This window comes from Thunnus maccoyii, chromosome 4 (assembly GCF_910596095.1).
Source record: "Thunnus maccoyii chromosome 4, fThuMac1.1, whole genome shotgun sequence".
In the NCBI taxonomy this organism is placed as follows: domain Eukaryota; kingdom Metazoa; phylum Chordata; class Actinopteri; order Scombriformes; family Scombridae; genus Thunnus; species Thunnus maccoyii.
In genome coordinates this window covers 18,831,632-18,857,146 of record NC_056536.1, presented here as the reverse complement: position 1 = coordinate 18,857,146, position 25,515 = coordinate 18,831,632, and the positions used below count along the sequence as shown (strand labels likewise).

Below are 25,515 nucleotides of genomic sequence, written 5' to 3'. Positions count from 1 at the left end.
ATGCATGCACACACATGGCTTGATGTGGGTATGTGTATGTCTTTATCTGATTTTGGATGACTGCACCCAACAGAAGGGCAAAAATACAGTTTATGCATAAAACACATTTCCTTTTTGAGGAATACTTCCATATCAAATTATGTTTATTTAAATTGTTACTGCAATGTGTCATAGATGAACTCCTTATGCATTCAATTGTGATTATTACAGATTCAGCAGACAAAGATATAAACTACAGACAGCTAATTCTAGGCTCTTATTTTCTAGTATGGATATTGTTGGTCTATTGTCAACTGTAATGAGTTTCACTGTGAATAAGTACAGTTGTCAGACTGTCATTTTTAAGCAGCCCTCATTATCTAGACCCATAATCATCCCCTATTCATACAAACCTCAGTCATTTGAATAACATTGCCAGAGTGACACAAAACACAACATAGTCGATATGCTCATAACCGCTCGATGTAGGGCTAAGAGTAACAGGTGTCTCACTGGTATTTTTTGTTTGTGGTAATGTGTCTTCCCTTACTGGTAGCCAAGACAGAGGTCAAACTACAGCAGGCTGGTTATTAAATATGAAGGAGGTTTACAGCTGAGTTAAGCACAGTGGATATAAACACTAGTAAGGGCTCTAACCACAGCATGCAATCTTCAACCTACCTGACTGCACAAATTTAATATAGGCAGAAATACAAATACACATACATGCAAGAAAATGCACAAACATGCAAGTGGACACATCTGTATGTATCCATGCATGCACACAAGCACACACACTCATGTACAACAGTAACACATGTTGTCAGGCATGTTCAGACTGATGCACACACTGTACCGTCATTTCAAACCCAAATATACTTGCATGCAAAAATACATTTGCTCACATTCTTAAATTATGTACTCAGCACTTAACACTATAATTTATTCAGTTCTCCTGTGTAAACATTCACTCAAACGTTTAAGACCTTAAGTATGTGCAAAAGTAGTTCTGTAGGGCTACATATGTTTTAATGTACAGAACATAAAATCACATTAAAACTCAAACTGTTAAAGTTACAGTAGGCTAATTGTTCTGCTGTTACTGGACTTATCATGCAATATGTAGCATAATCTAGCCCAGACAGGCCTACTGTTTGTTATAAAACCCTAGCTCATTTCAAATGTAGGTTAACTTTAGGTTTGAACCCTGAAACCAAAACCATATCCATTAATATACAAAGTGATGATTCTGGCATTATCTGCTGTTGCTGATGACTGTTACACCTGGGTAATAGTGAAGTAAACTGGTTTTGGATAAACAGATGTCTATACTGTAATAATGTAACTGTTACTGCAGTTTATAATCCCATATCCTAAAGCAAGTATTTGATGGAGTGTGACGTTTTTATTTAGTTTTTTGTTTTTTCTGATCTTAGTTGTTTTGATTTGGAGAAAATAAGACTGATTCCTAATGTTTAAAGATCATGAAGATTTATGTAAAAACATCTAATATGGCATAGAATTAAAGGCAGAAACAATGTCCGAGCACAGCGAAACAAAAGCCACAAAAATACATTCTCATTCAGACTGACAGCTTATATGAATAAGTACACCTCTTTTTAATTTTAATTGTTACTACCATAGTGGTAAACAAAGCACTCGCACTTTTGGACATCAGCAAATCAGCAGACCCTGATAACCTTGTGCCACACTTTCTAAAGTTAGCAGCTGATTTTATTTCTCCTTCACTAACACATCTTTTTAATCTATCTTTTGCCTCTAATGAAATTCCTTATCTTAAAGTCTGCTTTTGTTTTACCATTACCAAAAGCTGGTGACCCAACACTTCTAAATGATTACAGGCTCAACTCTAATCAGTCCTGACTAAGATTCAGGAATTGGACTTGCTCATTTCTTATCACTTTCTACGTTTGAACTAATGTAACATTTTATCTGATTATCAATTGAGACTAAAGTCAACTACCTGTAAGGTGGCTGCACACAGAATAATAGTACCTGTTCTCCTAACCCTTACTAATATTTTTAAAGTTGCCTGTTCTTCGGGTGACTGATTCTCATCTGTTGAGTTTGCAACTCCAAGGACCCATTCACACAGGAAGGCATGGCTTGGATGAAATTTGTTTGTACTTAACTGGCCTTAATTGGGCCAAGAGCAGGCTGGAGTCTTCTCAGAGGACACAGTTATTGAGCCTTGTGGTGGATTCCCAGCCTGAACTATTGACTCTCACATGAAAGAGACAGATACTACTCAGGGAGTGCCTCTCACAATTCAGAGTGGAAACCAGGGCCACATGTAGACTATGTCTCTGTCTGCTAAGACTCATGCATGGTATCATCATTTTAGGCTGTTCCGTTGGCCCTACTACACATGCACCTGGTGCAAATGTGCCTCCCATTTGTGGGACTGAGCCCAAGGAGTCGCCTTTACAGACTGAGGAGCTGCAGTGTTGTCTCCAGGCTATTAAGGTTAGCCCTTTGCTAGTGGGACAACAAAAGCAATACAGGCAGAGGACGTAAACTGGGGCCTCATGATGCACTTCCACATGGTTTTGACAGATAAGGTATGGGGAGTGCACAAAGAACAGCGCACAAGCTGGCATGGGAAGGGCTGTGTGTTGCACAGCATATCAAAGGCCTGAAGCTGAGGGAAGCACATGTAGCCCATCGCCAATTTTTTTCTGTAAATTCAAGATCAACCCAATGCTGATAAGGATGGGCAGGATGGTCTAGATGGTCTACCTATGGACCCTGCTGCTCCCATGCCATCCGATGAAGTGGTTTATGGATGACAGTGGCAGTGAGACGCTGCCTTATATACTGTGTGAGTCACATGGAATCAGTAGGCGCGTCCTGATTGGCCAGCTATGTACATGCAAATTTCAGTGGGTGATTGCGTGCAAGCGATTGGAGGAGAGTATTACCAATAGAGTCCAGTAGAGGGCTCCGCTTGTGCTTATAGAGCTAGGGTTACAATATCCTAACTTTCTTTCCTGGCAACATCAATAGTTAACCAAATCTGGGTCTCCTCTGACCACTGTCCAACACCAGTCCAGTGAAGGGTCAGCTGTAATAGGTTGAACCCTTTCTCATAGACACTCCACATGTGTGTCGTGTGAATGGGGTATAAAAGTCAGGGAGACCTATGTTCTTAAATAAGGCAACATAATGGAATTTGGAATTTTAAAAATTCACTTCTTTGTTTTGTGTTATGTTAAGTATGTTGTGCTTTTTGAGGTCATCAGTCAAAAAAGTAAAGATAAATGCAAAATTGTTTCTAAAATGTTCTTTATCTACAAACGTTAGTTATCTGAAAATTGTGACTTTATCTCTCTGAAAATAATCACTGGTTTTACATGAAAGACAAACTCATTATGGAATGTATTTGAAGTTGTCGGGTCTTTTAGACTTTTCATCAGTAGATACTGTTTTTCATGGCAATGCTTTCTTTATGATCTCATTTAATGAATATTAACTAACATTTTTCTAGAGTAATTTGGAATGAATTCCATCTACATACTCATATTTATTCAGCAACTTATTTGCATCCAGCTTTCACTAAAGCATGCCTATATACTCAGTGTGAGACTATACAGTGGTGAAGCTGTGAGGCTGGTTGGAAGGAAGCCATTAAAAACCAGCAGCAGAGGGGGAGAGAGGGAGAGAGCGAGACTGGAGAGAGTGACAGAGACTGAAGACTTCTATTATCAGCGGGGCTTCTTCTAAATGGAACTATCTAGCAGCCTTGTCCCCTCTCCTCTCACTGCTGTTCAGCCTTGAGGCAGGAGTATGTATGTGTGTGTGTGTGTGTGTGTGTGTGTGTGTGTGTGTGTGTGTGTGTGTGTGTTGGGGGTGGGGGTTCTTGCATGGGAATACAAGTGCAGCATTGATTGTAACCAACAGCCACCCAATTTCCAATGCAAACATATGCTCAAACAAATTCAAGATTAAAATTGGCTAATAATCAATAATGTGTCCTAACACTGAGATCAATTGTCTAATCACCACTACTGACTCCCGCACACACAAAAAATACCACAGTCACATTCACTAAAAGAGCATTTGATGTCAAGGCTGTTAAAAGACTTACCTGAGGCAATGGAAGTTTGTACTGCATGTGTACACAGTCACATTCATTTTTGCACGCATACAGAATGTGAGTTTTAGGGTGCATGTATGTATCATTGAATGCTGTACTATTACAGAGTGGAGACCCTGTGGGCTTTCTTTTACAGAAGAAAATGACCTAAGAATAACCCCTTTTCTTCCCCTCCATCTCCTTGCTCACTCTCTCCTCCCATTTCATTTCATGGCCTGTCAGAAGAGCACCACAATTACCTTGCAGGACAGCAGAGCTCAGCTCAGTCTTCAGAGACAGGGCCATACTTAACTCTGTTTTAAAGCCCTCTGAAAGGACCCCATACTGGGCCCATTAAGTACCTTCTGCTTGTCAAAAAACTTTCTCTAACAACTCAACGAAATACTACTACTTTGCAAAAACATGCTGTGAAACCTGACAACAAAACAAGCGTTTATCAATAGGATGCATTGTAGTTGTCTTGGTCAGTGAGCACTGTTGTATTTCTCTAGAAATTATATTTCTGTTGCAGTCATAATAGTTGTAAATTATTGGTATTTAACCCTATAAAACATCATCCATTGTGTCAACTGCATCTACTTCATAAGTCTGCATATTCAGACAGCCCATCCTCAACATTTAAAAAAAAATCGAACATAATAGTCATTCATAGCCACAGGAGGGCATTAGTCCACTGCTCTCTGGTGCCTATCCTCCATTAGAATAGATGGTTTCAAGTTCATAAAGTTGTAAACAAGGCATAATAGGAAACTCAAATGACCTCACTATACAACTGTCCTAGAACACAATTGCAGAATAATGTGCTGTGTGTGTGTGTTGTGTGTTTAATACACTACCTTCCTCTCTGGCCAGTTATACTTGGCAAAGATGGCATCATATGTATCCACTGCTCCATCTGTCACCAACATAATGGCCTGGCTACACTCACTACCTCTCCCAGTCTCGTTGAACTGGAAATAGAGAGAGAGGGGGGGAGAGGGTTACTGCAGGTGAGCAGAAAAACAATACAGCTCCCCTTCCATCAGAATGCAAATTTAACCAGTTTAAAATCTACTTTTTTTCCAAACACTTCCTGTAGTTCATTCCCATTATAGCATGTAATTTATCTTTACATGACTTACCTTCACAACATGGAAGCTGACTGTGTTATAACATCAAGCTAATGGAATAATAATAGCATGCCTTCTCCTATGCACACACATGCACGCAAGCTACAAGGACATCTAGTGTAAGAGTGTATTACCACCCTGAGATTACAGAGAGGAGTCATTTACCAGAATGGAAACATTTGTCATTGTGGTGTTCACTTAGATAGATAGTACATGTTGTTGAAATATCAGCATTTTGAAAGTAATGGTACATGTGTTTGAGTGTTTGATTAATTGCTCTTTCATAATGAGGAGATGTCGACCCAGTAACCTGAGTCATCAAGTGCCTCGTTTACTTGGTTTTTGCATGATTGTGTTGATTTAGCTATTAATTACAGTGCGCTAATTAATTTTGCGCATCAGTTTGTTTTCTGTGTGTATGTGATTGTGTGCATGTGCGCGTAGATGTGTGTGATCATGCATGAGCGAATTACTTACGTCACTGAGAAGATTGAAGGCCTCAGTCAGAGCTATGTCTAACATACCGATGCCTTGAGCAAACAACTTGTCGAGGTGCTCCCGGAAATGCTGGGAAAATAAAGTTTGGGGAGGAAACATTACAATCATGATGACAAGCGGAGAGAAAGAAAAAACAGAGGGTGACAGAATTGGAGGTCATTATTGATTTTTATGGAGAAAAAATAAAAAATAAGGTACAAACTGTAGACAGCAATAGTAAAAAGAAAAAAAGATATTGGTTTTATTTGCTCATAACACAGATAAACACAATATTTCACTGAACTTAATTTACCATCATTTATTTGTGAATAGAGATTGCACCAATGGTCTAATGGGCTCTTTCACTTGGTCCTAGGCCAGTGTTTGCAGCAAACTGCCACATTATCTTAGAGTGAAATGTCACATACTGACTGAAAGAACTAAAATGCCCTGTTTTCCCTCCACCTCCCTTTAACTGACAACCATTCAGTCTAGTGTGTATGCATGAGTGCGTGTGTGTGTCTGTCTGTTCACAGGTGTGATCGTGCCACAAAAGGTACATTACCTCTCTGGCAATTAATGATGAGTTTAATGTTGTCAGCAACCTAACAGGTCTCGCGTGCATGTCTAATTATTTGCAACAGCTTGGAGGCAAACTAATACACACAAACACACACGTGCATACACACACACACACGGCCCATTATCCAGTTCAATCTATTTATAGCTATTCAGATCCAGTTGTTGGCATTTGGAACATTTCCTGTTGACTCTGGCTCTATCTAACAACCTGCTAAAAACAATTCCACCAGTGGAAGTGAGCAACACTCTAACACACTTATATTAGGTTTTACGTATAAGATATGTCTGTCTCTCACTTTTTAGGATCTAAGAACACTCCACACCTAAAACGGCATCCTCCCAGCCTATTATCTTTCTCCACCCTTCCTTTCACTCCCACTAAATTCATCTCCTCCAGTCTTCTGCTCTTTACTGATGGGAGGAGGAAAGTCTCTCAACACACAGTAGGGGACCCAAGCAGCGTAAAGCCAAAGCAGGGCTTGCTCACTTGGGAGTAAACACACACACACACACACACACACACACACACACAGCAATAAGCACCAGCAACACACAAATAAAAATGTGCACAAAAACAACCTCCAGCGTCCCCGACGATGCCCCCATATGGCAAAAAGACACAACCTTTCCTTTGATGTGTGTAAAAAGGTTAATCGGTTCCAACAAAAGGCTTTACCCTGGAGCACAGCAAACTTTACCTAGCGCATTTGAGTGTGTGCGTGTGTGTGTGAGAGAGTGCTTGTGCTTGTGTGTGTGTGAGTTAAGATCGAAGTAATTTGTCTCAGCACAGCAGGCTATGTTCAATCCCTGGCACAGCAGTGTACTAAAGTGGCAGAGTCAGAATGCGTGTATCTGTGTGTGCATGTTATACTGAATATGCCCAACCTTTTGTGCTGCACCACAAGGCTCTGAAATGTACCTTGGACATCAGACCCTTCAATGCTGCAGACACCTTTCATACTCAAAAATGATCACAGCAGTCAGCTTAATGAAGCCTGGCTACAGGGACAGAATAATGAATGAACAAACATATCATAAATTGCAGCTTGCTAAAGCCTAAGGTTTTGATTTTTATGGCAAGTTATTTATCTCAACATGAAGGCAGGCACAATTCTGATAAATGCATGAAAAAGACAGGCAGAAAAAGTTGGTTTTGCTGAATAAAAACTGTAAGTAACATTAACATCAACATTACATGTTTGCAGCGATGAAATGTGATGTCCATCATATAGTTCAACATCATAGTAGTATAACATTCTGGCTCATCTATGCAACCACCCATTGTGTTGGCACTGGTTAGCAGTTTTTCTTGAAGTCAAATTCAGGCACAGTTGTTGCATCCATTCAAAAACATTCTGCCCAGTAAGAATGGATTTTCAAAATATGCATGTAAAAAGAAGTCTAGGTTAATGGTTTTGTACATTTGCATATGAAAAGATGTCTAGGTTAAGACTGTCGGTACAAAGTATGTGAAGTTAAGACTTGCTAGTCATTGAAATGCAACAAAACAAATGCACTGAAAGTAGTAGCTAAAAAACCAAGAATAGTGGCATAAATCGACTGTCCATTTGTGACATAACTGAAGAAAACTTTTTAGCAAACCTTCAGCATTATTTCAGAAGACTCTACTAGTTTTATTCCAACAATTATTATATGGGAAAAGTGTTGACAATCATGAGTGTTTCCTTTTATGGCTCTAAATATTAGCCTGGAACTGCTGTGCATGTGAGTAATAATTAGAAAGCCCGTAGACAAATAACTAACTGATAGCCAGACGAACGTGTGTGAGAGAGTGGCATCCTGTGACAGTTTGACAGCTGGTATTTATGACCCAGTTTAAGTTTGGGTATGAAATAACTGATTTTGGAAAGACAGATCAGTCTGTTTAAGTCTCCAGTGTGACAGTCACTTCCTGCCCCCGGCTGAAGTAAAAGACATTAGCCTTATCTACTAGTGCAGACTGCCTTCCCCTCTTAGCTGGCTGACTCACAGTACATTAAACTACCATCTGGCATTAAACACATAATACTAATCCATATGCATAAGTGTATTCTCACTTTGAAATAAACAGAAACTAACTTAAACACCAACAGGCACACACACACACATTATTCTACAGGACTTGCACGTGGAAAGTAGTCCATGCCTTTGCAAGTAAACAGCTGCATCCCGAAGGTATGGCCTGGACTAATAGAGGTGAGCAACTGAATTTTAAAATGGAATTTTAAAGAATGTGGAGGGGAAGGAATTTTTAGTGTGCACCTGGAGATGGAGCCTATATTTTAAGCACCAGAGAGGGACAGAGACTTAGGGATGGAGAAGGACATCAGGGAATTATCATATGTGCCATCTTATGAATGAAATGAAAATGTCTCTTATGAACTGTCCAACAAATATATATTCACCTAGAGTGTGTTCACATTTGCATGAGGATTCTGGTTTTGATAAGGTTTTTGGAGTGTCCTGATGTAAACACTATATCTATATTACACTATACACTATACTCTATAGCTGTATAAACTGGCTGGAATTCTTGATAGAAAACCAGAATACTGTGGTATGTTAACACCTTATCCAGGTTCCTGATCATTTTCTGCCTCTCCGTGTTTGCAGATATGTCATCAATTCAAGTTACATAGTAGTTAATCAGTAATACAAATAATATAATGGTAAATGATGATCCAACACGCTGAAAAGGAAAGTCTGACATTGGTTATGCAGATCATGAAATGTGTTGTTGCCTTGTTTTCCATTACAAGTGATTAAATGGTGAAACTAAATCCAGCAGAATAATAAATCCAGCAGCGAAGCCAGACAACCAGAAAGCGGACTGTTCATTCTCAATTGTTGAGATAATTCAGTCGGAACAGAAATAAGTGGCTGAAATGTTCAGGAATCAAGACACATAATAGGCAGACCATCAGAAACCTGGATACTGTTATGATCATGAAAACAGAGACATGTATGAACAACCAGGTTTCTCGTGTTCCATATAAACACTGTATCCCAAATATGATCAAAACAAGGATAAGACTAAAAACCAAAGATACTAATATTCATGTAAACGCACTCATAGACAGACTACAACTGCATAAAGTATCACTCTGAACCACAAATTACTTATGAATCCGCATTCTTTTTCTATTTTCTGAACCCGCAAAGCCTCAGTCACAAAAAACAATGGAAGAGAAACAATAACAGAAAGAAAGAAAGACTAAACTCACATCTTTGTTGGTGACATCTGCTTGGACCAGAGTTCCATTCAGGCACGGCTCCACATAATGCAATTCCTCGTTGTACTGGAAGAACACAAAATGAATTGTTTCAATTACTTCAATCATGCTGTATGTATAGAAATGTTTAATGTTAAAAATATAAAATGTGAAGATGTTAGAAACTTCACTCATCTTGATGAAAAGCACACACAGTACAGTACACAATGTAGCTACTGCCTGACATTCTGTGATAATATTCACCATTTAATGCATGAGTATGAATTAGACTTCAAAGTCCAAGAAAGAGAATTGAAGTGTGTTCTTCCAAAGCCGGCAATTTTGCCCTAATCAGTGTATGTGCATATGCATCTGTGTGTGTATACTGTAGCATGAAAAGAAGAAACTTTTTATGCGTGCACATAATCTGTTACATCACTGCAGATATTTTGGTTGAAATAATGAATATTTTCATAATAGGATGTGTGTAACTTGTATACATGTGTGTGTCTTCTATGGGGGAACTCCATGTATATAGAATGCAACACTGTAAAAGTAACACGGTAATAAGCAACACAATAAAAAGAGTGTATGAGTCAATATGACACCTTTGAGTGTTCAGGGGAAAACAATATGTTTCTGCCTAATTTTCTAAATCCTCTTTTCCTTCATTTTTCAAAAGAATAATTTTCAAAATAACATGATTAGGATATCAAATGATAATGAAGACTTTGTTCTGTGCAGAAAGAGAATGGAGGCTGGCAAAGTGACTAACTACGTTTTGATGTGAAATAGCATCAGACACACACACAAACGCACGCGCGCGTGTACGGTTGCGCAAACACGCACACACTCTCGCGGAGTTTCACCAGACTGAGATGCGATAACAATGGCTTGGGTGCCTGAGGCGGGATCCAATCACAACTGTCTTTTTTGCAATTCAAATCTTCATTCAGCTGACTGCTAATTGGTTGTGAGCGTGACAGGAGAGAAAGCTGATTTGTTCCAGCATTTCCTCTGATCTGAGGAGGAGAGGATGTGGGCCTGTGTGTTTGTGTGTGTGTCTATCTAAGCCTTAAAAACACAGAGGTTAAGTAGTTTATGTAACCCCTTTACAGCTGTGTGCATATCTGTGTGAACTTACAGCAATGATGTTGAAGAAGTCGTCATCTCCGAGAGTGTCCAGTATAGAGGAGACAGTCTGTCTGGCGATGGTCAGTCTGAGGCCTTTCATACTGCCACTGACATCGACCAGGATCACCACATCCTTTGGAGAGGTGGCAGCCTGGATGTACCACTTACGGTTACGACAGTCAAAAGCTATAACCCCATGTTCATCTGGCTTCCATTTGATCCCTTTGAGAGACAGAGTCAACATCAGAAGTCAGGGCTAAAAATAGACAATGAATTGCAATAGTGTTAGTGTTGCATCATTTGCACAGAAGGAAAAAAAACTGTTACCTTGGCTTAAAAGGTGCACGAAACATAAAAAAGTGGCCAGGAAATCTGCTCTAAGGAGCTCTAAAGGCTTTCTGCCGAAGCACACTGTCACAACAGAATTTATCTAAAAAATTTGTTGCCTGCTTTTTAAAACTGACTCTTTATACTTAATACTTCCTTAAAGTTATGCAACCTTCATCATCATGGCAACATTAAACATCACAATGTTACAGTTTTTGAAAAATGTCCTGAATCATGGTTGGAAACATGACACTTGTGGTTGGAAGCAGGAAATGAGCAGTGGTCTCCTGCAGCAAGGTTCACTATCTATCTAGACATCCACCCAACCCGCCTCCTCCTAACAAGGCAAAAATCATCTTATCAAGTCACCTTATATTGACGTCATCTGAACTGCGTCACTACCCCGGGTCATAATCACTACGGCCGCTAGATGGCGTAAATGTAACTATAGGTTGTTTTTGCTGGCCTGAATTTTAGACCTAACCTGACACGTCAGATGGTTTGTTACAGATAACCATATGAGAAGTCGTTCTTGGAAACTGTTTGGAAAAGGGCAGGCACTTTCAAAAAATATTTGGCAGGTGATTGGATGAACCATCTGTCTATCACCGTCTTACCTTGAGAGGCAGCTAGATTCGCAAGATCACGCGGGAATCCTCATAGGACGCTCATTGGTCCGGACACAAGCACAAAACTTGAAGCCTGACAATATGGATTCTTGCATGATGTCATGATCTCAAGAATCCAGCCGCTTCGCAAGGTTATTTTAGGCCTATACTCTTGTTTTTCTTGTGAGGATGGCCTGGGTGGTCAGAATGCTAACAATAGACAGTGGAGGAGGCTTTTTGAGAGCTGGAGCAGCAAAGAATATACATGTCAGATGTGGACTGAGGCATATGATATTAAAAACTATTAATAGTGAACATCCATATGTTGGTTCAAAAGTTCACAAGATAAATATAAAAAAGAGAAGAAGCCTTTCCCTTGATTATCTTCTATTAGGTTCTACAGAGAATAAAGTATGTATTCACCAATGTCATTCAATAGGCGTCTTTTCTTAATAATACTTCTTCTGTTCTTATTCATTCCACTTCACCTGAAAATGTTAATTTTATCCATCTTCTTGAGCCACTCTCTAATCTCTACACAGTCTCTCACCTTTACCTCCCTGCTCTCTCTTCCTCTATCTGCTCTTCCCCCTCCTCCTCTCTCTCACCCTGCTTGCCTCCAGTGTTTAGCTATCAGTCACTGAGCATTCCCACACACCCCTTATTCTGCTTTAGGGAAACAGCGACTTAATTACAAACACACATGACACACACACCAACACAAACAAACACACACTTACCTGGGTACTGCCTGAAAAAGCCTTTGGCACTGCCAAAGTACTGCCATATGAGTGATGGGTCTCTCTCAAAGTTATCCACAAACACTTTATTCAAGGCCTCAGACCAGAACACACCATTGACAATTGCAGAGTCTAAGGATTAAAGGGAGAAAAATGGAGGGGCAAAGACACGCATGGAGAAGAGAGAAAAAACAGTATTTGAACAAAAAGGTTAACATTGTTTTACACTCCAGGAGGCTGGAACAGGTATTCTCTAGTGCCTGCTCATCCAGTCGTATCGTATCGTACAGTCCTCCACAGATCACTATCAGGAACTATTCATTACAACAGGATAAAGAGAAAATGTTGGCAGAAAAACAGAGTGAAAAGATGGGAGTAGAGAAAAAGAATTAAAGAAATATATACAATATTGACAATGATGTTGCATTTGTTGATAATTCTACCCAAACTGACTGTGATATATGGTGGAGCATATCAATCACTGAAGCTTCTTTTTCAATTTACAGGCTGAGAGAGTCATGAATGTAACTGGTTAGCGAGCCAAGCAGCCAAGCTCATTACAGCTGCTCACTACCATAATTTTTCTTGGTTCAGAAGCGGGGCGGGGAAGATGGAAGCAGAAAAGGATGAACAGACAGACAGACACAATCATAAAGTAAGACAGATACACAAAAGCCTTAGAGAGAGATAAAAAAGAAAGCCAGGACGGCAGACGGAAAGGCAGGCAGAAAATTACTATGAGAGAGAGAGACAGATAGACAGACAAGTACCTAATGGACAGAGAGAAAGAAAAGCAGATAACAGATTTCCCATCATCTCCTATGCTGGCAACATTGTTCTGCTGTCAACAGTCATGCCAATAAGCCATGATCGAATTAGTCTTCTGGAAGCTAGCACACTAAAACCCTCTCTTGATAGTAAACACCCATCCACCTCTATGGAGTGGAGTGGAAAGAAGGCTGGATTTGATCCAGGCTCCATTTACACAACAATACAGTCACTTCTGGTGCAGTTTGAGTGTCTATTACGATCTTAACTCGTCATGATGAGGGAGTGTGTATGGGTTCTACTTTTCCCATAAGCTGTCATCTAAATTCCTTTCAACTAATGCACTCCTTAATTCAATTTGATCACAGGAGCTCCCATGATTCTATATATTCACATGTGCACGTGTACTCAGATTAAAAAGAAGAATTGTGTAGGTTACCCACTGCACTGTTCTGAGCAATATGAGCTGAAATCAACGTCACATTATTAAGTTACTTATGATGATAAGAAAGGAGAGGTTTAACAAGAAGAGCGAGTAAGAAGCAATGGGTGTGCGCATGAGTGCACGTGCTCACGTGGATGCGAGCAGACTCCCATCTCAGTGAGTATGGCAAATGCTGTAAATGTGTGCATGACTTCTCTGCGCCCGTGCTACATGTTCCTGTCATGCGGCCTCATAAAGTATGATGGTGTGGGTTGTTTTTTTGGTTGCAATGTGAGTTCAGAAGATGGATGTCGGGTGTGGTGTGTTCCTCCTGTGATTAATCTCCAGGGTCATGCAGCTCTCTGCTATCAATGGACTTAACCTCCAATTCATCACCGTTTCCACCAAGTGCACAGGCAACAGCCAGCTGTTCAGCAGCATAAAGAACAGGTTCAGATGACAGTGATTGTCTGCTATGTGTGGTGTAATAAGACAAAGAATGCAGCCTTTTCTTTCATTTCAACAAGACCACTGTGTTGGCACATCGAGAGTCCAGCCACAGAGGGCTCTGGCAAAAAAAAGAGCAGGTTGTCCTAGAAAAAAGTTTAACTTTTTTCAACTTTTGCTGCAATGTAATACAGTGTCATACAGCAACGCAGTGCATTGGTCAATCAGTGGTTGAGATGTAAAGTCTTAGGCCTTTATACCTATGAATGTGTTGCTAAAATTGGACTTCCTGGATCATATTTCATCTTCTAACCTGCACCTGTAGCAACATACCCACATTAACTCAACCTCTTGCAATTCTTTGCACTATTTTCTGTCTGAGCAGCTGCTAACATCTTGGCTGAAAGCAAGTGATACTCATGAAAATATTTATGGTATGTAACTACAAAAGCAACCCGTTTAGAAATATTAGGATGACTTTTTCATGATGATGATGATGATGATGTATTTGTAGACAAAACTGTTGCTGATTCATTCCAAAGGAGAACAATTTCAGTAAAATATGTTTTCAAATGTTTTAAAGAATCATTCACAAACTGTTTCCTTTCCTCAAGCCAGGCCTCTCAGTCACTTCTTGCAGAACAGTGAGACTTTGCCCACCATCAAGCTTCCTGAAGTCCTAGCCAATACATCCACGTTATCACTACCAGGGAACAAAGCCTGCAGATCTAAAACTCTTGGAGCTCGCTCTCTGTCTCTCTGTGTATGTGTGTGTGAGAGTGTGTGTGTGTCTGTGTGCGTGATTCTACTCATTTGCCTGTGAATCAAATCAAAATTACCCTTCCTCTCCTTGTATCGGTCTGCCAGCCTGCCAGCCTCACTCTCCTAGCACTTTCATTCAATTCCTTTCCATTTCATTCACTCTCTTTCTGTCACTCTCACTTGCTTTTTCTATTTTTTCCACCTAGCTGTAATTAATCTGTTGCTCAGACCTTCCATCAGTCTGACTTAACCTACTTTCTTTCTCGTTTACTTTCTCCCTCTCCCCCACCCTCCCTCTCGCTCTCTTTCCATATAATTTCTTTGCCTTTGGTTGCTGGGTTAAGCCGACATGACATTCATTCTGTCCACTGAGCATTGTACAAGGCCATGACTTCATTGGTTGGACTTGAGTGGATGGTAAATTAGCAGAATGTCTGATTATTTAACTGTTAATTAAGTCAGCGTGTGGCAGGGATGATCCAAAGAGTTACAGTTAATGAACTCAAATCCTCCTCCTGACACAGGCACAGATTCGTGTGCACCAGCACATACTAACTGTTGTACTGATTGTTGTTCATTTTAAGACTGGTGTTTTAATTATCTAAATGATTGAACCATTCAGCAACAAAACCAGCTCCTGAGAGGCTAAGATGTACATGACTTTTTTACATTGAGGGTGTTAAATATAAGCTTGTCTGCACACTTGTATTTTTAACATACAGCCCTTTTATTTTATTGTACAATGGAGGTAGTGAACATACCTTTGTTGTACATGTTGGTGGGCACCTGGACCACGCTGAGGCTGAGGTTGACTGACAGGTTGTTAAAGTGGTCATTGGGTTGCAGGATGAATTCTCCCCCTAGCTCTACACTGTTCCCCTCCTCATCCACCTCATTGATCAGTACAGCATTGAAGTATTCATACTGCAGACAAGAGGAGAGAGAGAAAGAGACAGAAAGTGAGGCACAGGGATGAGATTGCACATACAATTAAACACACCTAAATACTGGAGTTTACTGAATCTTTCATTTAGAATCATGTGTCTCAGTTTCTACAGTGTGATTTGCTGAATCGCCTTATCAGTGTATAGGATGACTGGGTCACTTAAATGCTGAGTCAGAGAGTAGTTTGCGTACCGAGGTAACCTGAATCCCTGGATCATCCTCGACGTGCATGATGTTACAGTGGAAAGCTGCTGAGTTGACAACACTTCATTCCTAGCTAGATGCTGGATGTGGTGCTCTGCCTCCACTGTATTTTTAGTACTGCGCATACTGGGGAGACTATTAATAAATCATAGAGCTAGATAAATATAGAGCACATGGCTCCCTGCATCCCAAAGGCTGTGAAGTCTGAGATACTACACAGGGGCACAGCCTGCAAAGGCTATAGCAGAACAAAAGACAGTAAAGAGATAAAGATAAAAGAATAAAGTTAAAAGAAAATTCAGCATTTTAGGATAAAAACCCAAAAGCATGCATATCAATTTATGTTTGAATGTAACTGAACCACACAGGCACACACAGAGGCAGTAATGTTAGGCATTAAATTATGTCAATTCAAACTGAAATCAGTGAAGTTTATCATGACTTTTTAAGGGGTCAATCTATGCTCGTTCATCTTTGGGATTTCAATCTTGAAAAAATAGGCTCTTGAAAAGACAGGTCTCAGTGCATCATTGTAGAAGTACAGGTGCAGTGCAATCATATTTACTAAATTGTCCTATAAAATAGTTTGTGCCCAAGTCAGGAGTGAAGTCTTTGTAGCAGCTTTTAAATTGTATGAGTGTGGCTCAAAACTCTTTTCTCATTTAAAACTAATCTTTCTTTGATGACTTCTGAAATTTGAACCAGGTCTCAATTTGACACACTGAAATTTGCTTTAAACTTTATAATGAATAATTAATCAATAACTTCCACACTATTTCTGATAAAATGTCTATCTATATTTTACTGTTCTTACCGTCAATATCAATGGCAGCAGCACTGGCCCAATCATTTGTGCAGGTGAACAGTGGTGATTACATAGCTTAAGGCCACATTGATTTCTCTTGTAATGACCAAGAAAATAGGATTTGAAAAGGCCCTCTGAGGAGAATGAATTGCCATTCTCAAGAGTCCAATACACAGCCTCAATACATGTGCTATCATTCAGAGGGTGGACAGACACTCTGAACTTTGATTTCTGAGAGATGAGCAGGGTGGGACTGAAAAAGGACTGCAGGTCAAAGTAAAGAGTGAATCTGTACAGAGAAAACACCATAGAGTATACTTCTCAAAGTCACCATGTTTTGCCTATCCCCCATTAAATAATTATAAGAAAAACTTACATACTCCACTGTTCACTTCAGTGGACTCTTTCCTCCATATGCCCAGAGAAACACTCACTCCACCACCCTACCTTCTCTATTCTAGCACCAGTAACCTTCATTTGGGTTAAATCTTTCTAGCTCCTCCTGAGGAACACCATCATCCCCTCAGCCCGGTGCAAAACAATGATAAAGCCATCAATTAGGCTGGCAAACGCAGCGCCTATCGGTGTAATTAATCAGCCCTGATTAGGCTTATTAGCCTTTTATCAAGGGGAACGCTGCCATTTCAAGGTGAGGGAGCACAGCATTGTGTGTTTCTGCCTATATTTTCCCTCCTTTCTTTTACCTTTAAAATATGTTTTTAAAAGAACCATCCTCTTAATACTCGTATTGTCTTTCACTGTAGTTATTTTTTCACTCTAAGTCATCAAAAAACAAGTGTATGAGTGATATTCAGATGGCAACCATTCATACAGTGCCACTCAGTGCAGGTTTCTTCAGTCAGCATTTAACTTTGTCAGTACAGACATTAGTATGCAACTCACTTTTGGGTCTTGACCCACCAATTGTAAAAATCTGATCTACATTGACCTTTAAGATGTTTGGGACACTAGCCATTTACTATGACCAGCATAGTACCTGTTTTTTTTTTCAGTGCAATAGGGTGCAAACAGACTGCAAATAAGATGACTTTGACAAGGACTTTTTTATCTGAGTTTGCTTTTGAGAACCATGTCAACCCTTTGCTTTAAAGAATAGACAGAAAAATTCAAAACCAAGAAAGTGACCCTGACACATCAGCTGTGACAGTGCAACTTCTCAAAGTAACTAAGTAAAGATTTATCTAACAAAAACAAAATAGAATTTACAAAACAAAAAACATTGCAAGAACAGTAATGGAATATTAATGTGTATTGAGAAGTTTTTTTTTTGTTTTCACAAAAATTACAACTACATTTTATCATAAAACATTAAAAGGAGGGAGTGGAAGTCATGAGAAGAAGAAAGAAGCAAAGACATGAAAGCAAGAAGAGAGAGGAGATGAAAGGACAAGAGAGAGAGAGATAGAAGGGACAGGACAGGAGAGAATGATATTATAAAACAAAACAGGACAGCGCAGGATGATATATGATACGTTAAGATAAAATACAATCCGGTAAATGGACAGGGCAGTAAAGGAAATGAGAGAATATGATAGGATACGATAGGACTGGACAGAAAGAAAGCACCGGACAGGACAAGACAGGATAGGATAGGATGGACATTAGCCTATGAATTATTGGAACAAAGCACATATGAATTTTACGTAAGGCCAGGGGTCCAGAACAATGCCAACACAATGCACTGACATGAATGATGTATCCATAATGTAATAAAAACTTCATACATTCAACATCCCTTTATACAATTCAACTAAAGCTATTCACATTCAACAAGACAGCATGGTTGCTTGACTTAATGGGAGACATGGCACTCTTTACCTGTAATCAGTGCCTGAGACTGAGCACAAAAAGTGTGACTGCCAGATCAGAGGCACTGATCCAGATGTGTTTATTGGTCAAACAGTTGAAGTATGAGCACACAGGTTTACGCCTCGATCAGACAGAGCGCTTTATGCAGGTTGCAAAACATGAGGCGCACTGCACTGCCTTATTTTGTCGAAGCCTACAATTTAAAAAAAGAGCAGCTTGCTGCATCTGAGGATTGGACAGTGGGAAAAAACGCAAATGATTTTGAAGTTTATTCAACTTGAGGTATTTAGGGCGCTCCTGCTAAAACATGAGGTGCATAGAGCGGAAAAACGTGAGGCGCTCAGCAACGCGAAAGCAGCAAGCAAAAAGCTCCACTCTCATTGAAAACAATTACAAAAAGCCGCCCCAGGCTGCTAAAAAGCACTCTGTCTGATTGGGGCCTTAGTGCGGAACTGCAGGAGAATTAATGCATTTCTATAATATTGTTGCTTGAAACTCTATTCTCCTCATCAACTTTAATTTTCAAACTTTGACAGAACACTGCATTAGCAATAACGTTCACACAACTTGTTGTCATGGTAATGACATTATGCTTCTGGTGACTGGACCGGTGTAAGACTGTAAGACTACACAGGCAGCTCTGTGTTGTCTAACAGTCTTCAATGTGTGTCGAGCATACACTAATGAGCATCAGCATTTTCGATCATGCTTGCGATGCTTAAACACAAGAAAATATATTGCTGCATATTCATGTAATAATTGACACATGGTTCTGTCCAGATTGATTTGCACTTCTGTCTGCATTTTGAGAAGCCCTGCTATAAATGTTAAGTTAATTCACTAAAATCGTTTGCAATGTTTGTGGTAGTCAACACTTACTTAAACTGTGATCAAAAAGCTGCTCCCACTGACACGAATAAGTGTCCAGTGGCATAAAATCTGGTGGGGTTGCAGGAATGATGACCTTCAGACGGTGGGATGCTGGCACAGTTTTTCAATGCAGAGAATTGCTTACGTGTCCTATTCACCCATCTCTTGCTTCCTCTGTACCTGACCTCTCTTCCTTTGGCAACTGTATCTTTATTTCCTGCCAAACAGGGCCATGGCGTCCAAAGTCAGGCTTAATTAAACCTGATTATCACCTTTACAAACTCCGCAGGTCTGTCTCAAAGATATCAAATATCGGTCCCATACTGACTCAAATAGGTGGATTGGGTATTGGTGACAATGGGCCCATCTGGTATCGGCTACCATTATTTTAATAGATAACAATTCAGTACATTTATATCTATGTATCTATGTGTTACATTTTGTTTTACAAAGTTAGGAAAGCAATGTTTAAGTCAAACCTGATGTTGCCTTACACATTAAAGAATGATCCCAGTGTCTTCCACACAGTGATGCATACAGTTCATTAATTAAACATATTGGATCAGAACTCTATTGGCTGATACCCAAAGCCAAGGTATCGGAATCGGTATCAGGACTGAAAAAGCCAACGCATTCCTAGTCCAAACAGTACGATAATCATGCAAATTCTACAGAACTTTACTTCCAACTGTAAGTGTGTCCTTTAGTACACCTGTACTAACGTTTCTGAATGCTCAATTATTTTTAATATTTCTTTCATCCCTCTTTGGGTCAATTTCAGCAAAAATATGAATTCTACTTCAAACCATCCAGAAATTACCTCCCTGTAAATTGTGTAATGAGCAAAATGGAGCTACAGGGAGTAGTAGAAATACTTTTTCATGAGTCTTGAGGCAGACATTGTCAGATTCGTTTTAGGTCAAACAAAGGAAATTTTAATACAAAAAGATGACAAAGATTATATCTCAATACAATCTTGAATGTCTGAAGCCAAAATTAGGATACTGAGAAACACATAGACACCTAGACACACACTCACACATGTTCACACATGGTACCCAGGCAGAGCCAACTGCACCTGCAACAGACAAGGCTCCATTGCGTCTCCACTCTGTTCCCTTTCTGCCATTGTGTTGTTCGTACCTGTTCTGTCATTCTCTCCCTCACTTTCTCTGTCTCTCCCTCCCAACCTGATTTATTCCTTTCCTTTTCTGGCTCAGCCTGTTTCCTTCTACCCATTGTTCACTGGCTGTATGCAGCCCTCATCAAGCTCTTCACCACCCTGTGTCTTCCCAGTATTCAACTCCAATGTGTTCTCTTATGCATACAGCTCTCATTGGCAAGGTTTGGCTGCTATCAGCTCTATCTGTGAGACCATTGTCGCAATTGCCAGGTTGCCTCTGTCTAGTCCTCTTTTCTATCTGTTTGGGTCTCTCACATCTTGCTGGCTGTGCTCCATCTTTCTTCCCTGCCTGCGTGAACAGAGATAGATGTGGAATAAGAAAATGAGATAAATCTCACTCCATAAATAAAACTAATTTCAGACACCTGTAGTTTTATTGTTAAAAGACAGTCAGAAGGATAAGAAAATTAATTTGTCAAACACATGTAAAAAACACATTCATACACAGACACTGGGCAGCCACACATGGACACACACACACACACACAGAACAAAGTTTTATAAGGACAGTGAAAAACTAACGATTTGGTTCAGAGGAACAATTTAAGTTGTGCTGATGCTCTGGCTATACACCCTAAGTGTCTTGAAAGACAGAAAGAGAAGTAGAAAATGCCACCAGGGGCATTAGCCGTTGAAAGTATAGAGAATATGAAGTAAAGTGAAAAAAGTAAAACAAACAATGGTTAATGAGACTGCTAATAGACTTATTTAAATTCACAGTATGTGGGCTTTAATTTTGATTAAAATTGCACTCATCAGCTTTTGAGTTTCAATGGTGTGGGAGTGAATGTGGGTGTGTGAATAGCGGCAGGGGCAAACCATGGTGTGTATGTGTGTGTGCATCCGTGCATGCTCCAGAGCATCATTTGAAGCTGTCTGTGTGTGTGTGTGTGTGTGTGTGTGTGTGTGTGTGTGTGTCTAAGTGTGGGTGTATGTGTTGAGTAAGTCAATTATGGCTTTCCAGCATTACAGTGAAGGAGTGCCCAGTGCCACTAATGCAGTCCCTGATCATAGTGTTAACAACCTGATCTTTAACGCTGCAGTGCATTACGCTGAGGAGAGATCACACATGTACCATCAGCACCCACTCAGTGTGGGACAGACAGAGAGAGAGAGGATGAGGAGGGGTAAGTGGAGGTAAACAGCAGAGAATATTTCAGTTCTCTGTTTCAAAATGTAAGCCTGAAGATACATTGTATGTACACTGCATTTGCTTCCATGTGTTAGCACAATGAGATGTATCATTTTCTGCCTCTAACTCTCAGGAACTTACTTTCTGTTGAGTATAAATGTATATATTCTTTCTTACTGACTTTTCTCTGTTCTCTTTGTCTTTTCTCCTGACGGGTGTATAATTTTAAAATTCTTTAATTTTGGTTACTATACAAAATACTCTAGCAAAATAAAAACAAAGCAATATATATATATGAGATGACGAATACAAGCAACTGAAATGAGTTTCCCCTGGACGATGTCTAGGCTCAGCCTTAGAGATAGGGTGAGGACCTCAGACATCCAGCTGGATCGTGAAGTAGAGCCGCTGCTCCTTCGCATCGAAAGGAGCCAGCTGAGGTGGTTTGGGCACCTGGTTAAGATGCCTCTGGGACGCCTCACTCTGGAAGTGTTCCAGGCACGTCCAACTGGTAGGAGACCCAGGGCAGACCCAGAACACGCTGGAGGTACTACATATCACTCTTGAGATCCCCCAGGAGGAGCTGGAGGTGTTGCCGGGGTGAAAGATGTTTGGGTTTCCTTCCTCAGTCTGATGCCACCATGACCCGATCCCGGATAAGTGGTGGAAAATGGATGGATGGATGGATGGATGGATGGCAATATATATTCATTTACACTGTAATTATGTGACAAGCCTATACATTAAGTGTAATACACTAAGTGTAAAGAGACTAAGTGTAAAGACTTGCTAAGCGCAGCGCAAGTCTCTTTGCTATTTTAAGACCGACGCAGTTGTCATTTTCCCATCCGGCGCCCACGTTGTTAAAATAGCAATGGCACTTGCACCCATCAGTGCGCCCATGGGTGTGTTGGTCTTAAAATGAGGTGTGGTCAGGCACATTGCTATCTTGAGCGATTGCGCTATAGACCAACAAAAACCTGGTCTAAAGTCAATGGCGCAATGTTTCACTGTTATTTTAAGGATCAGGACAGTAATGTGCACCTACACAGATGGGTGCACAACTGTTGATTAGTTAGGAGACTATGGACAACCCCTTTGAACCATTTTTCCGCCGTTAAAATAGCAAAAGTGGATTTGGAAACACCCTAAACGCAATTGCGCCATGCGCTTCAGACCATGCGCTTTAGATCATTAAAATAGGGCCCTAAGTGTTCCGTTTTGCTTAATCAGGTCTAATGTTAAATCAGGTCAACATCTTAAGGAGTGTGTAATAATTTCTCTTACATTTATTCCAAACTAAACTAACTAAACTTTTTTTGCGCAGCCAAGTGCACAGTTTTCATTTATTTTGGCAGAAAAAGAAAAAATAAACAAAACTGTATCATACTTCTCAGCTGAGTTGCTCCAAGATTAGTAACACAGGTTGATTTAAGTTATTTTGGCGATGCCAATTCACCCCATGAGGGACAGATGATAAAGTAATAGTCTAATGTCATAAGCTTGTTTTTAATCACTGTTTTTTGTTTTTTTTTGTTTTCTGTTATCAGGTTTGCCTCCAAATTAATATATGTTTTCTTTAATATTCTCATTCTTCATTGTCTTTATGTGAAGGACTTTTTTAAACAATAATGAGTAATTTGTCATCGATTCTTAACTGCCTCAGTGTATGAATTATGCTTCATACATTAAACTCCCTCAGTGCTTCTGTGGACCTGTGTTTTACTGGTTTATACAGATCTGTCAGGATTTTTTATGGCTCAGAATCTTTTTCTGAATGAGATCCGAGTAGGAAGGTTTACAGTGAGGCACAAACTTAACACTGACTTTAGATACTGCTTTTTCCCTGTGATGTCGGAGTTGAGTGGCTATCTTTTTAGCTTTAGTGCACAATGTTGCTGCACAATCATTTTAAAGTAAGCTGCCAGTGTGTTACTCATGTATTATTTGCTTCCTTTAAAGCATTTCTGTAATTTCTTTTAGTTAATTATAGTCATAGTTATAATGGACAAAAATGTGTTTGTTAGTGACAATATGTGTATGGCAAAAAGATGCACTTGCTCACATTGCATTAACAGTATACAGCCAAAGGTCCTATTTGCCTTATAAACTAGCACCTATGCAGCTTAGTATTCCCCATATATAAGTGCATGACCCATATGCTCACATACAAATAAAAACACTCACTGTTGATTTTGATAAATAGTCCCTGCTGCAAAAAGCACAACAGTGAGTCAACAGCCCCAAGGAGGGAAGAGATAGAGACAGAGAGGAAAGCGCTTGTGAAGCAGTGGGTTGACCGTGACGCTCCACCCTCTGGTGTTCACTTTTAACTCTCATCTCCACTTCGACTCTTCTCTTCTCCTCATCCACCTCCCAACTCTTTTTCTTCACGGTTGGGAAAGAGGAAGACACCACTCCCAAAGTGTGGAAATGTGACTGGAAAACAACCAGGGGGCTTGGATACAGGTAAGCAGTGAGTAAACAAGACAGCAGATTGAGTAAATAACTCGGAGGAAAGGCCATGTAGGAGTTCAGACGCTAGGCTTAAATTCCTTCTTCATGCTCACCCACTCTGAGACAAAAATGATGACAAAAAAGACAAAAAGTCTATAGCAGCCATGTGAGGCTATAACACTCATTACACACCCCAAAACTATTCTGCTGCAGAGTGGTGTTTGTCTTTGTGCATGTTAAAAATAAAAAAAAGAGAAAAAGTGAGAAGAGAAAACAAGTGGCAACATCACTGGAACAGACCACATGCAGAACTTCAGGAAAACCGGTAGTAATAATATTAATGGCAATTTGTTAAGTTCAGTTATGATTATGATATTGACATTTGCTAATGATTATTTTGGACAGCAGTGCATTGATGCCTGTTGTAGCATTTATTTTCAGTTCAATTCATTTCAATTCAAAGGGGCTTTATTGGCATGAAACTTTCAAGAATAACATTGCCAAAGCATCACAGTACAAGTTGTCCAAATATTTGGACAGTATACAATATAAGTAATATGAACATTAACACATTAATTTTGATATATTTACAGTATGCATGTATTTGTGTGTGTCTGATCTGAGTAGCACATACGTGGGCAGGTCTGCCATCTTGGAACCTTGTGTGTGAAGACAGAGTTGCGTAACTTTAAGGAAGTACTAACTACAGTTCAAGTGATAATTTTACCACGAACTATGATCTTTCCCTAACCCTAAGTGGATTTTGTGCCAAACAAGACATAACCAGATCTTAACCACAGTGTTGTCACACTATAAAACATAATTAATTTTGAACAGTGATTTGTAACATGGTTGTTGGCTCCCCTCCATGAAATCTGTGTGTACTATACATACATAAGGTTGCACCATAATTATTTGATGCGCAGGTTCAAATCTAGTTGGATGCCCACAGTAGTTTTCTGAAAAATGTAGTGTTTGGGTTTACTGCATGTACTCTGAACCACAAAATGTTATTTGTAAGACTCTTATTGTCTTTTCACCTTCAAAATACTTGATTTTATTTTGTTCTGATTCTTGCTTGATAAGAATCCTATAATGTTAACATTTCAACAGTAAACTGATAAGCAGGTGGGGGCAGTGTATGGGACTACGTTCATTTCTGATCTTTCTCCGGTTCAAAAGAGAACAATTTCCTCTGAGATTCTAGGTAGCGCCCCATCTCTCTGTGGGGAACCATTTTGAACCATTCTCTCTGAAATTGTAGATGATGGTACCTTGAAGTGCTCTGCGTCTGGAGTGGGCAAGTGGGTGAGACATACAATGTGTATGAAAAAGGGAGAAGCAGTGTGTATGTGTATTTGTGTATTATACGTCGGACAGGCAAGGCCAAATCTTGAATAAAT

At 39.8% G+C, this 25,515-nt stretch overlaps 1 protein-coding gene across 8 annotated transcripts in view; it reads right to left on the bottom strand.

Annotated features, from left to right (window-relative positions):
- The window catches only part of cacna2d3a (calcium channel, voltage-dependent, alpha 2/delta subunit 3a), a 133,561-nt gene that overhangs the window by 51,359 nt on the left and 56,687 nt on the right, over window positions 1–25,515 (bottom strand). For 7 of the 8 annotated variants that reach the window (XR_006095790.1, XM_042408725.1, XM_042408718.1 and 4 more), the window contains 6 exons: window positions 15,448–15,610; window positions 12,286–12,417; window positions 10,621–10,832; window positions 9,489–9,563; window positions 5,683–5,772; window positions 4,933–5,046 (listed from right to left, as the gene is read on the bottom strand). Coding sequence is in view for 7 of the 8 variants with exons in the window: in XM_042408725.1 (XP_042264659.1) it covers window positions 4,933–5,046; window positions 5,683–5,772; window positions 9,489–9,563; window positions 10,621–10,832; window positions 12,286–12,417; window positions 15,448–15,610 (786 nt within the window). In the remaining variant the exon portion in view is untranslated. Of the gene's footprint in view, window positions 1–4,932; window positions 5,047–5,682; window positions 5,773–9,488; window positions 9,564–10,620; window positions 10,833–12,285; window positions 12,418–15,447; window positions 15,611–15,823; window positions 15,956–25,515 lie in introns of those variants that run through there. The other variant, XM_042408723.1, reaches the window with a different exon arrangement.